This window comes from Indicator indicator, chromosome 7 (assembly GCF_027791375.1).
Source record: "Indicator indicator isolate 239-I01 chromosome 7, UM_Iind_1.1, whole genome shotgun sequence".
Classification (NCBI taxonomy): Eukaryota; Metazoa; Chordata; class Aves; order Piciformes; family Indicatoridae; genus Indicator; species Indicator indicator.
In genome coordinates this window covers 12,292,137-12,304,789 of record NC_072016.1, presented here as the reverse complement: position 1 = coordinate 12,304,789, position 12,653 = coordinate 12,292,137, and the positions used below count along the sequence as shown (strand labels likewise).

At 61.2% G+C, this 12,653-nt stretch overlaps 2 protein-coding genes across 3 annotated transcripts in view; one reads left to right on the top strand and one right to left on the bottom strand.

Annotated features, from left to right (window-relative positions):
- The window catches only part of PPRC1 (PPARG related coactivator 1), a 17,525-nt gene extending 16,876 nt beyond the window's left edge, over window positions 1-649 (bottom strand). Inside the window, 1 exon segment of the mRNA XM_054382360.1 lies at window positions 255-649. Coding sequence (XP_054238335.1) covers window positions 255-649 — 395 coding nt within the window.
- The window catches only part of LDB1 (LIM domain binding 1), a 24,985-nt gene continuing 12,980 nt past the window's right edge, over window positions 649-12,653 (top strand). For both annotated transcript variants that reach the window (XM_054382065.1, XM_054382064.1), the window contains exon 1: window positions 649-680. In XM_054382065.1, the coding sequence (XP_054238040.1) occupies window positions 656-680 (25 nt within the window). In that variant the 5' untranslated portion in view covers window positions 649-655. The remainder of the gene's footprint in view (window positions 681-12,653) is intronic.

The window sequence follows — 12,653 nt, the reverse complement described above, 5'->3', positions numbered from 1 at the left end:
TCGGGCCGGTGAGATTCCTCACCTCCTAGGGGAGGACAAGCCCCAGGGGTCACACAGCCCGTGGCCCTCAGAGCCCGCACCCCCGTGTGGCAGCGCTCCCTCGCGGGGTCCCCTCATACGGCCACTGCAAGCCCGCCCGATTCCTCAGGCCTGAAGGGCCCTTGATTTGCGTTGCCCTCCCCTCACTCAACTAGGCCAGGCGAAATGCTCCGACCCGGGGGGCGGTCGCCGGCTCCTGACATGGCGGAACCCACCCGCCCTCCGGCTGACGCGGTGCAGGAGGGACGGAGGCCACGCGCGCGTGAGCGCGGCGGAGCCGGCGGCGCGCAGGCGGCGCGCACGCACGCACGCAGCACGCACGCGCCCGCGGGAGGGGAGGAGGGGGGAACGGGACGTCCCGCGCAAGCGCAGAGGCGCGCCCGCCCGTCCGCCGCCGGCGCAGCCGCCCCCGCTCCCGCTCCGCCGCCGCGGCCCCCGCCCCGCCCGCCTCCGCGGCGCCACCGCCGCCTGTCCGCCGCGCGCCCGCCTGCCTGTGCTCGCGGCCGCGCGGGGCTGTCCGCTGCCCGCCGCGCCGGAGCCCGCGGCGCGCCGCCCATGCGAGAACCCGCGGCCCGGGCAGCGCGCAGCGACCCCCGGCTGGGCCAGGCATGTGAAGATGTCAGTGGGCTGTGCATGCCCTGGTGAGTGCCGCGGCGGCGGGCGAGGCGGGGAGACCGCGGTGTGGGGCTGGGGGCTGCTCGTGTGCTTGGGGTCCCTATGGCATTGGTGCTGGCTGTGGAGCTGGGCGTTCGACGTGGGGCGGGGACCCCACTGGTATCAGTGTTGAGGTCTGGCTATGGGGCTGGGTCCTCAAAGCATGGGGACTGGGATCTGGCTATGGGGCTGAGACTCCCACTGTATTGGTGATGGTGTCTGTCTGTGGGGTTGGGTCTCCACGGCATTGGTGCGAAGGGCTGCCTACAGGGCTGAGACCCCATGGCACGAGTGCTGGATCTAGTTATGGTGCCACGGTCCCCATGGCATGGCTGTTGGAAGCCTACAGTGGGGCTGGGGTCTTCATGGCATTGGTGCTGGGGGCTGGCTGTGGGGCTGAGACCCCATGACGTGGGTGCTGGATCTAGTCATAGTGCCAGGATCCCCATAGCATGGTTGCTGGGAGCCAGCTTAGGGGCTGGGGTCTCCATGACGTTGGTACTGGGGTCTTGTTATGGGGCTGAGTCCCTGGGGCATGGCTGCTGGGAGCTGGCTGTGGAGTGGGGGACTCCTTAGTGTGAGTGCTGTGGTTTGACCGTGAAGCTGGGGTCCTCATGGCACTGGAGCTATAGAGCAGGGGTCGACATGGTGTAGAGACTGGAGTCTCAGCACTACGGCATGGTCATTGGGTCCATCCATGGGAATGGGGTTCACATGGTATGGTTGCTCCTGTCCGGCGCTAGGGCTGGAGTTCCCAGGGCATGAGTGCTGAGTTCTCACTATGGGACTGGGACACCGCAGCATGGGTGCTGGGATCCCAATGGTATGGACACTGAATTCTGTTCATGGGGCTGAGACCCATCAGCATGGGGGCTGGAGCCCCACATCGTGGGTTCCAGTGCCAGTCCTGGGACTGTGACCCTGTGGGCAGGGTGCTGCAGGGGTGTTGGGCAGCCATGCAGGTGGCACTGCTAAGGGGTGACCCTGAAGCAGACCCCTGAGGCTGAGTGGGGTGCCTTTGCTGCCCATGTGGATGTGGGGCACAGGGTCCTTAAAGAGGCACAGCCATTCTGCTTGCGGGGGCTGAGTCCCCAGCCATTGTGACCATTGTAGGGTGCCTGTTGGCAAGCTCCTTCTCAATTCTGGCTTCTGTGGTGATGAGTTGGTAAGATCTCAGCACCCAGCAGGGATGCTCACCTGGGTACCTGGAGTCTGGAGCTGTTTGGGGGGCAGCTGGCTCAGCTGCATTGCCTGCTGCTGCGTACAGGGCATTGCTGTGCCAGGTGCAAGGCAGGGTAGGGGTTCTGGAGGGCTAATGCAGACCTCTCCAGCACCAGATCCCAGTGGCGGTGGACGCAGGGAGCCCTGCTCAGGGTCTCTGGGGATGGGGTTTTGTTGTTTCCCTGGGCAGCTGGCACTTGATCTCCCTGCAGGGGGACCGCAGGGACACTCCTCAGCCCAGCTCCTGCGACAGTTTTCTGGTGCCCCAGAGATACCAAGAGAAGACCAGGACCCCCGTGCTGGGGAGCTGTGGTAGGCAGCAGGACACCGTGACAGAACATGGTCCCCATGCATCCCCCAGGGCTGCCTTCAACTGATGGTTTTCAACTGGATCTCCAGGGTGGGGAAGGGGGGGTGCCCCTGCTTGGCAGCCCCCCGCCCCTGCATAGCCTGTGCCTCTCCGCTGTGTTTCCATGAAGGCAGGCAGCCCCTTCCCCCATCCTCCTCCTCCATCTCCCACTGGAAGCTGCCAGAGCGTTGCTTCCTCAAGCAGAAAGTCACGTGAACCTCCCTGCGAGCCAGGCCGAGCAGCCACAGCACCCGCCCCAGCAGGCACCCCATACCCAGGGCTCAAGAGCCGTCCCCGACACCCCCACTCAACCTTGGTGGGGGTCCTGCCTTCACGAGAGCAAAGGCAAAGCAGCATCTAATGGCAGGGCCCTGTCCCGTCCCCTGGGAGCTGGCCCCATGCCACCAGGAATGTCATCGCCATATTGGTGGGCACCCAGGAGGGGGCCTTACTGAATGCGTTGATGGGGGGCCATGGGGTCACTCCACAGCTGGCAGCATCCCTAAGAATGGCTTCCTGTGTCGACATCGTCGTCACCCTTGGCCTCCTGCTCCCCCGTGGCGGGGAGGGCACCCGGGTGCGTGCAACGTGCATGCACACAGTGTGCTTGCACACTTACATGTGCCCCCTGCCTCTCCCCCTGCTCCCCCACTGGGGCTGGGTGGCACATTCAGAGCCTGCGCCCCCCTCCCCCTTTCCCTCCCCGGACTGTTTATCGGAATATAGAAAAAACAAGCTCTGCCGCTGGCCTCCCGCCAGCCAGAAACATTTAATGAGCCGCTCTGCCCAGGCTGCTCTTCGGGGCTGCGTTAACTTGGAGGAGTTTCCTGCCTGGGAGCTGCTGGCGGGGGGGTCTCAGCCACCCCACTTCGAAATTGTGTTCTCCTCCTGGGAGAGGAGTATGCAGCCTTCTATCCCCAGGGATGCATCCTGCCCTGCTGCAGATCCTCTTGAACCCCCACCAGTGATGTTTCCCTGTTACTCGCCCCTCTCTGCAAGAGGTTTGAGGCTTGGAGAGTACTGCTTATCTGGGAACCTGCTGAGGTCCTTGTGGGCAGGATGGTGGGGAGCTGTTGGGGTCAGGGGAGGACTAAGGGGGCTTTAGCCCCCACCCTAGAACTAGAGACATAAGCAGGGAGAGTGTGCCAGGCTCAGAGTGGAGCCAGTGGAGGCCAGGGTGGCAGCCACCCAGTGCTGGTGCCAGTGCTACTGTCCTTCAGGCCCCTGGAGCAGGGCTGGCAGCCTGGCCACTCAGCTCGGCCCTTCACACCAAGCAGGTCTTGGCATGCAGACCCCAGCAGGGTCCTGACACCTGGGAACACTGCTCTTCACCATGTTCCATGCTTTCTTTTAAAATTATTTTTACTATAATAATTTCCCACACACACACCTTAGTGATGGTGTCAGTGCAGAGAGGGGGAGGAGGGGAGTGGATCTGTGCTCTCTCCCTGCAGGGCTCGCTTTGGCTTTACGGCAGGGAAGTGACCTTCCCAGGTCAGCACCTTCCATGGGACCCATTGCAGGGAGGCCGACTGCACCTCTCTGGCAGGAAGGAGGACCTCCTGACCCATGCTCTTCAAGTCCGGGGATGGACATGCCCATCCGGGGGAAAGTCTGTTGCCATTTCCCTCTGTTCTGGCTGGCACCCTGCATCCTCCACCATCACAAGGCCGAGCTGTGCCACGTGCCTCCTGCAACAGTTGTGCTGGGAGAGGGGAGGTAGCCGGGGGTGGGCAGGGTGCGTTGAGCAGCCCTGATGTGCATGAGTTCAAAACACCCCTCCAGGGCTGCCTGGCACCTTGGGATGCACCTGGACATGCTGGAGGGAGAAAGTGGCAGGGTCATGAGGCCTCATCCTGCACTGTGCTCTCGCCCGGGCTGTCTTCATGTTGCTGCTGATGCTTGGACAGAACATGCCATTCACCTCATCACCCTCTGTGCAGCAAAATGCCTGATTGGTAGATGCCACACGCAGCACATCACCTGCCTGTGCCTGGCACACTCCAGCAAAGCCAGGATGGTAGTGTAGCTACCTGGTGCAAGGCAAGGCAGTTCCTTGGGGTTTTGGGCACTGGCTGGACACATGGCAGCACTCCTCAGGCCAGTGCAAGTTCACCCTGCTGCTGGGTCAGCTTCACCTGCAGACATGGGCATGTTGTTAGTGCTGTACCAGCAGGCTGGATGTCTGTGCCAGGCTCTGAGTTTACTCCAGTGATAGTGTCTGCTCAACTCAAAGCTGCTATGAAAAGTGGTCCCTTGGGAAGTGGGTGGGTGCAGGCTAGCAGCATGGGACCCCCGGGGCAGGGAGTGTTTGTGGCTAACAATGCAGCAACCAGGTTGCTACATGCCTCCAGGCAGGGCAGGAGCTGCAGCAGCAAAGGCGTCCCCTCCTGCCCCCTTCATGCTCAGCTCACTCAGTTCATGCAAACCTCTCCTCTGCTGTGGAGCCACACCAGTGCTGCTTGTACACACGAGGTGTGTGTGTACCTTGCACACATGAGGTGCATGTGATGTGCTGAGAGCACACCAGTACTGCATGTGTCCTTGTGCGATGGCTGCCTCTGGCACAGCCTGCAAGAGCCCCCAGCTCCATGCAGGGTAACACAGGTCCCATGGATGTGATGTAGCTGTGCCCCTTCTTTACCTTGAGCCTGGGGAGCAGCGGATGTGGAGGCAGCTGGGCTGGGTGCCCCCTTCCCAGAGCGGCGGTGGGTGCAGGCAGGATGGGGCTGGGTGACCGTTATCGGCCTTGCCTGCAGGCTGGGGCTGTGGTTTCCTGCCAGTGCCAGGGAGGGTGCTGGGGAGCCAGCAAGGCTGCCAGGGGTCTGCTGGGCCCCACCTAGAATAGAGTTGATGGCAGCCATCTGCCTGGGTCCCCCAGACTCTGCCCTGGGTTCTGCTGGACAGTGATGGGGTGACTGCAAGCAGGGCTGATACTGGCAGGATTTGGGGAGGTTTGACACAGTGTGGTCACAGAGGTGCAGGAGCATGGGTTGTGCACCTCTGGCACAGTGATGCCCGTGGGCATCAGGAGGGATGAGAAGCCCTGCCAAGAGCGGTCAGAGCAGCCTCCTGTCACCACTTGCCCCTGTTGCTCCTGGGCAAGTCACTGATTGGGGTGAACGTTAGAGTGGGGTGTAATCTCTCCTCCGGCAGGCATCAGCCCCTGCCTGGCCCTGACTCCACCCTGCCTGTGGGGCAGCAGATAACACCCTGCCTGCACTCGTCCTTGGATGCTTTAACTCAGGGGGCCCTGTGGAGTGCAGCTTCTGTCTCCCTTTGCAGCGTCTTGCTCTGCCACCGGCTCTGTGGCACCCACTGGCAGCCCCTGTGGTCCCTCTGCACCAGGGTGACAGTGCCTGCTCCCCCAGGATGGCCTCATGGTGTGGGGGTGGCAGGCAGGAGCAGCGAGGGTGGTGGATGCGGGGGGGCTGCTTTCAGAAGAAGCAGCAGCCCTAGCCCCCCTCCTACACACCAAGGGGCTGGTGCTGGGAGCGCAGCCAAATTTCTGCAGCATAGCCCCAGGTGGAGCTGCCGCCTGAGCCCATCTGGGACGCTGGCCATGCTGGAGGGACAGTGCTGGGAGAGGGCTGTTGGGCTGGCAGTCCCCCATGGTGGGGGCAGCTCCCACCCCCCGCTGCTCCACAGCACCCACTTTAGCCAACCCCTGCTCTGCCACATGCATTCTCCCAGAGTCATGCCCAGCCCTGGGGACTCCCTGCAAGGACAGGGGTTCTCCTGCCTGCTGCAGGCAGCTGCCTACCCTCCCTCCCCTCCGGGGCAGTTGGTGCAAGCTCTTGCCGGCTTCAGCTCCTGCCTCCCTGCCTGTGAGAGCAGATGGCAGCATGCCACACAGCTTTGCTGGGCATGGGGCAGGCCCAGGCACTCCGACCTGCCTGCACCAACCAGCCTGGGGTGAGCCTGGGGCAGCTGCGGAGAGGGGCAGGCAGGAGCAAGGTGGTGAGAGCTCTCTCCCTGTCAGGGATGGTAGCACTGATGCAACGGTGAAGAGCTGCTGAGGGAACCCAGTGTGGGGCAGGAATGGGAGTGCTGCCTGTGCTTGGGGGTACCAGGCTGCCAGAAATTCCTGTAGAGGGGCGTTTCCCTACCAAGCTTGGGGAGATGCCGTCGTGGTTCTCCCAGCTCAACAACTTATGCCAAATCCTCTGGGCAGCCATGGCATATTGCCTGCTGTCAGCATGTGTGGCAGGAGGCTCGGGCTTGTGACAAGGTACTCTCTGAATCTCAGGCTGACCCAGTGAATGGGGCTGGATGCCCACTCCCAATGGGAGTTGAACCTGGAGCTGCCATCTCCATCCCATGGTGGCTGTGTCCCTGTTTGGCCTAGCTGATGGGGAGGAGGCAGCTACTAACAGGAAGGACATGCATGTTAGCAACAAAAACACGGCAGCAAGAGGAAGCAGAAGCGATGCATTATTGATGGAGCTATTTGATGCTGCTATATTCGGAGAGCTGCTCTGGAGCGCTCGGCAGCACCACGTTGTGGGTGGTGGTGGGGGGTGGGCTCTGCTGCTCTACCTGCTTTCAGTTAACCACATGCAGCCATGGGCCCAGGAAATGTCTCCCATCTTCTACTGGAGGGCTACCAGCATGAGAGACAGTGACATGTGGGTACCAGGAGGGATGTCCAGCCCTATGCTTATCCCTGGGGAGTGGTGGGTGGCAGCTTCTAGCTGTGCAGATCTCTGGGGATGATGGGGGTCGTGCTCTGGCTGGGCCGGCAGAGGGAGAGGAGGGAGAAAGAGCAGCAGGGCAGGAACTGGGGTGCTTTTTCAGCTGGGATGAGAGTCCGAGTCTGTGGGGCTGGATGTTGAGGGCTGTGCCTTGGTTTCCCTTTTAAGCAGCAGTGCTTGTCCCTTAGGGCAGGCCTCCTCAGGGGACAGCAAGCAGATGCAGGATGCTGGGGCTGCACAGCCATGGTGAACATCACCCCCTCCCTGCTGTGGGATCCTAGGCCAGGAAAGGGGCTGTAAAACGAGCCATTCTTGTAATATGAGAGAATCCACCTGGAGCCTCTGGAGGAGCCTTAAAACCCTGCAGCTCTGGCAAGCTGGCCTCTGGCTGCTGCCAAAGGGGCTGGGGCTTGCTGCTGCTGGTGGCCACACGGGCTGAGCTCTTTCAGGACATGAGTTGAGATGTCTCGAGGACAGCACAGAACACTGCAGGGCATTTCTCTGATGCTGGTGCCACAGGGAAACCCCTTGCCAACAGCGTCTGTCAAAGCATGCCTGCAGCCTGTGTCTTCCCCTCAAGATCTGTGGCTGGTTGGGCAGTGCTGCAGCTGACCCATCATGCGAGAGCCAGGCATGATGTGAGGCCATACACCTAGTATGGACCTTGTGCACTTCAGGGTTCTGCACCCTGCTGCAATCTTTCTCCACTTCCTCTTGTTTTGGAGTGGATGGGCACAGATGCATGCACTTGGTTGCTGTTCATGCAGTGCTTGCATACTCAGGTCCTCTTCTCTGTCTCCTGTGGGATGCTCAAGATGTGACCCTGTAACTTCCCACCCTGACCTGGTAGCCAGCTTCTCCCCCAGCTCTGGACTTTACTCCTGCCTCTGTCTGGAAGCAGTTCTGGTTGTGAAGGGTTAATCCTAGGAGCCCCCAGGATCTGCAGCCTGGCCTGCGTGACTCACTGTTGAGTTTCGAGCCTCCCCCAAGCATCTCCTGGAGAGAGATGGTGCCATGCCTTCTCCAGCCAAAAAAGGGAGCCCCTCCTGCCCCACTTGATCCAGGCATGCATAACTTTAGCTGGGAGAGAAGCATATTAATGTTTGAAAGGTGGGCTCTGGTGGGGGAATAACTGTTGCCTTCCTGAAAGTGGGTCTCAGGGAGGCGTGCTGTGTGGCACTACTGCAGACTGTGTGCACACAACAGTACCCTGATCTTGCCACTGTTTGGACAAGTCCAGGAGGTGTGGAAATCGCAGGTCAGGCTGTCCCAGTGTGCAGACTGTGCTGCTTGCAGAGCTAGCAGATTTTTATTACTATTTTTCATGTGAGCATGTGTCCGTGTCCCTCCTCCATGCCTGCGCCTACTGGGGCCCCAACCTGGTGTCAGTGCAAGTTATGCCCTGCCTCTGCTTCCCTGCTCACCTGGGATCACTCATGTGCACTCTAGGGACATATTGAGCCCCAGCCACAGGGATCAGAGAGACCCAGGCATCCCCCGGCTGCCCTGCTACACACCAGGCTCTTCCTAGCTGCCTGTCGGATGCATCCCTGTGCTCACTCCTGCTCTCAAGCTGCAACCAGTTCCCTGGCTCAGACCTGCACTGGGTGTTGGAGCAGGGCTGGGCTTTGGGGAGCCCAGGCAGGCATGGGGCCCTTGCTAGGGGAGACTGGAGGCTGGGATGTGGGGAATGCAGTGCCCTATCACAAAAATCTGGGGAGCTAGAATGGCTCCCCGCTTCTCCCACGCTGCAGGCACAAGCACATCGTGAGGAAGGGACTCCCCCCACCACTGTCGCCGCCACAGACACTTCCCAGCTGCATCCCAGCCCTTCTGCTCTCCATCCAGCATCTATTTAATTATTAACTCGGCTATAACCATAAACAGCTGGGGCTGCTGCAGCCACGTGGACCAGTCCAGTGCTGTCGTCAGAGCCGAGCGGGGACACGTGAGCAGTCCCGGAGGGCTGCTGAGCCCCAGGATAAATTGCTCAAGGCATGTTTGCTGTGGATGCACCGGGCTATGGAGCACAAGGGACTGGTGGGGGGTCCTCTCCTGTTCCCCTGGCCATGGCATTGGTACTGGGAGTCGCTGATATAGGGGCAAAATGCCTCTTTTTTGCAGTGTTCTGCAGTAACGGTGCAGTATTGAGCACTGGTGGCTGGCAGTACCTTGTGCATCCTTGAGCCCAGGAACAGGGTTCTGGCAGGCTGTATTTAATGGCCTGTCTTGACTAGGATGGCACAGCCAGCCAGTGGCTGTCACTGGCATTATGGGCAGTGTGGTTTATTGACCAGTGGATGACAGCCTGCCGCAGCCTCACCTCACCTGGTGCCACGCAGATGTGGGCTGGCAGAGGGGTAGGCAGTGATGGGGCAGCATGTCAGGGGACTTGCAGCATCCCCTTTGCCCAGTACCTGTGGGATTGGTGCCAGTGAGTTTTTCTCTTTACCTGGGTTTTACAAAGAGTTTTGCTCTGTTTGTCCATGTGCCTCTAGAACGTGGTGCTCCCTGCAGGCTAGTCTTCAGGGGGAAGGGGAAATTAGGCACGATAGCATGATGGGGACCAGCATGGGGATGGAGCCTTTCTTGGCCCAGGGGCACAGGGAACAGGAGTGGCGGGGGGGGGGAATGCTGCCGTCTTCTGTGTGTCTTCCTGTGGTGCTGGTCCCAGCTGGCAGCACATGTGGTTGGGTAGCAGAGGGCTGCCCACATCTCTCAGGTGCAGGGATTTGGGGGTGTGTGGGCATGGAGGAGATGACACCTTCAAAACCTTGTTGCTGATGTTTTGGGCTCGTCATTGTTGGGGAGAACGAGTGTGGCTTGTACCCATGTTACCCCACCGCTGCTGCTTTGGGGAGGGGATGAGGTGTGGGCCTGTTCGTGTGAGCGAGGGGGTGTGGGAAGGTGTGCATGCCCCAGGCGTGGGTGCACACCCAGCCGGGGGTGTGCCAGGAGGCGTCTGGGGAGACGTGCAAGAGCATGCCGGCCTGTGAGCATGCACAGCAGCCTGCGTGTGCAGGGAGAGATGCACCAGAGTCTGTGAGTGTGTGCCTGTCACAGCCCCGTGAGCCCCGCCAGGCTCTCCCACCCGCACACAGGGGCTGTTGGGGCTCGGGGGGTCCTGGCTCGTGTCCCTGTTGCCCATAGGTGCTGCAGCCGTGCTGGGAGCAGAGGTATTTTGCCCAATTTGCCAGGGCAGGGAGCAGGAGTTTGCAAGGATAGGTATGGGGCAAGGAGAGAATGGGAAAAAAAGGTTTTGTTTTTGGTTTTGTTTTTTTTTTTTTTTTCAGTGGGGGAAAAAGAAATCTACATTTTTGTGTATTCTTTTACTAAAATGTATCTTTTTGTTAATACTACTAATTGGAAGATGTAGTTTTATCAGGGAAAGGAGACCTTTTGGGTCTGGTGGCAGTTGCAAGGCAGCACATTTCGTTTTTAATTCTCCTTCCCAAACGAAACGGTTGTGGTTCTTTTCCTTACCAGAAACTGAGGGAAAGGGAACCAAGTTTCAGAAAGAAAAATCCTAAAAAACTTCAAAGAAAAACCCAAACCAAACTACGAAAAAAGTCTGGTTTTATTGAAACTTTCGCAGGGGCAGCAAACCCACACCGGGCTGTTGCAGAGGTCCTCAGAGGGATCTGCCTTGTGCATCCCGGGGAGCGCTGGGCGGGGGTGGGGGGCAGCTCTCGGGGCTCCCCTTTTCGGACGTCACGGCCCGTCCCTAGGCGCCCCCCAGCACCCAACCCTCCGCCAGGAGCGAGGGGCCGGGGTGGTGAGGGTGGGGGAGGGGTGTCGGTGTGCAGAAGGGGTGTCGGGAGGGGGCGGGGGGTGTCGGTGTTGGGGGTAGCGGTCTCCGCCGCCGCCGCAGCCATTGTGGTCCCGGCCGCGGCGCAGACAAAGGAAGCGCCCCCGCCCCGCCCCGCGCCCCGCCCGCCCCGCCCCCGCGGCGGCCCCGCGCCCGCCCGCCCGCCGCCCGTGCTGCCGCCGGACCCCCGCCCGCCGCCGCCGCCGCCGTGAGTCACCCCGCCCCCCCTCACACACCCACACCCCCCGCGGAAGTTTCCCGGTCCCGGCCTGTCGTGTGTCCCGTCGTCCCCCACCCTTCCACCGATCCCCTCCCGGTGGCCGAGGGGAGGGCCGGGGTCCCGTCCGCGCCGCCCCCACGCCTGCGAAGTTGTGCGCGGCCGCACGGCGCCGCCGCTCCCCGCCCGGCTCCCCGTGCAGCCCGGGATCCCCAAGGTAGCCCCCCGCCTGCTCCCTCCGCTTCCGCCCGCCCCTTCTCTCCCCGCTCAGCTCCATCGTTGTCCCCAGCTCCCCTCTATATCCCCCCTTCCTCTCCTTTCCCCCAGCTCACCCCTGCCTCCCTGGCCCCCCAGTTGGTTCCCTCCCCACCGGCTCCTCTGCCTGTTGCCCCCCTCCCTGCTTATCCCCCGGGCTCCCCTCTCCAGGCCCTCGGTCGTGGCTTTCAGAGAGTCACCCCCAGCCCCGGGAGGTGCTGCCGGCAGCCCCCGTGCCCCGCCGTGCCCTGCTTCATCCCAGCCCGCAGCTCCCTTTGTTCTTCCCCCCCCCGGCTTCTTCCCCTGCCCGAGCCCCCTGACAGCTGCCCCGCGCCCTCTCGGTCCCCCTGCCCGTGCTGTCACAGGGGCTGCCGGGCTGGTGACCGGCTCAGGGGGCTGCATACCCCCCTCCCCACTGCCTGCTGCAACTTAAGCCTCACCCGCGGTTTGGAGGGTCCCACCAGCCTCCCATGGATGCCTGGAAGGGAATACAAAGTCTAGGGGGTGCTAATCCCTGGGGAATCATGCACATTTTTGCAGGAGCTGCCCCTGCTGCAGGGGGCTGATCCTCCCCAGCAGACAAAGCACTGGCTTGGCCCTGGGGCAGCTGGAGGGGCTGGGGGTGGTTGCAGCATCCTTGGGACCAGGGGAGACTCAGCACTGCAGCTCCAGCTCTTGCAAAGGATGTCTTATCCACGGGAGTGTTCCCCTGGAAAGCACACTGTGGTGAGCTGCCCTGATCTTGGGTGGAAGGCCAGGCTCTGACTTCCATCGGTCCTGACAGCCTGCCTGCCCTGGGGTGGGTGATAAGATAAGCACCCTGCTTGGGCAGCTCCTGGTCCCCTTGGTGCAACCCTGGCTGGCAGGGGCCAGATGCCATGGCAAGAGCCTGGGGCACAGCCACCAGTTTCTGCTAAGGCTGGTGCCACAGCAAGAGCCCAAATGAGAGGTGGTGGCTGGTCACTGGGTGAGGTGCAAGCCAAGGGCTCAGAGACTGGGGAGTTCTATGGGGAATAATCTTCCAGGGCATGGAGCAGTGCACCCACCCTACGTTGCAACCCCCCAGCTGCTGCCTTCTCACCAGGAAGGTCTGAGCTGGCTCATGGGTGCCCAGTGGATCAGGCAGGCATGGGAGCAAACAGACTTTCTTAGGATCTTCCCAGTTTGTTCTCCCTGTGCTTTTGATAGCACCTTGTCTTGGCAGATTTGCAGTAAGTAGCTCCTCCAGTGCTGGTCAGGTACTGGCTTTTACCACTTCAGTTGTAAGTATGGACAAATTTGGATGTCCTTAGTGCTTATTTAAAGCCTCAGGTTTTTGAGCAGTCTTCTTGTGGGAAAATTGGGGTTTTCACTGAAGAACTGAATGTGGTCTTTGGCCTCCTGATTTTGCTGAAATCCCAGGTCCATGGTCTGAGC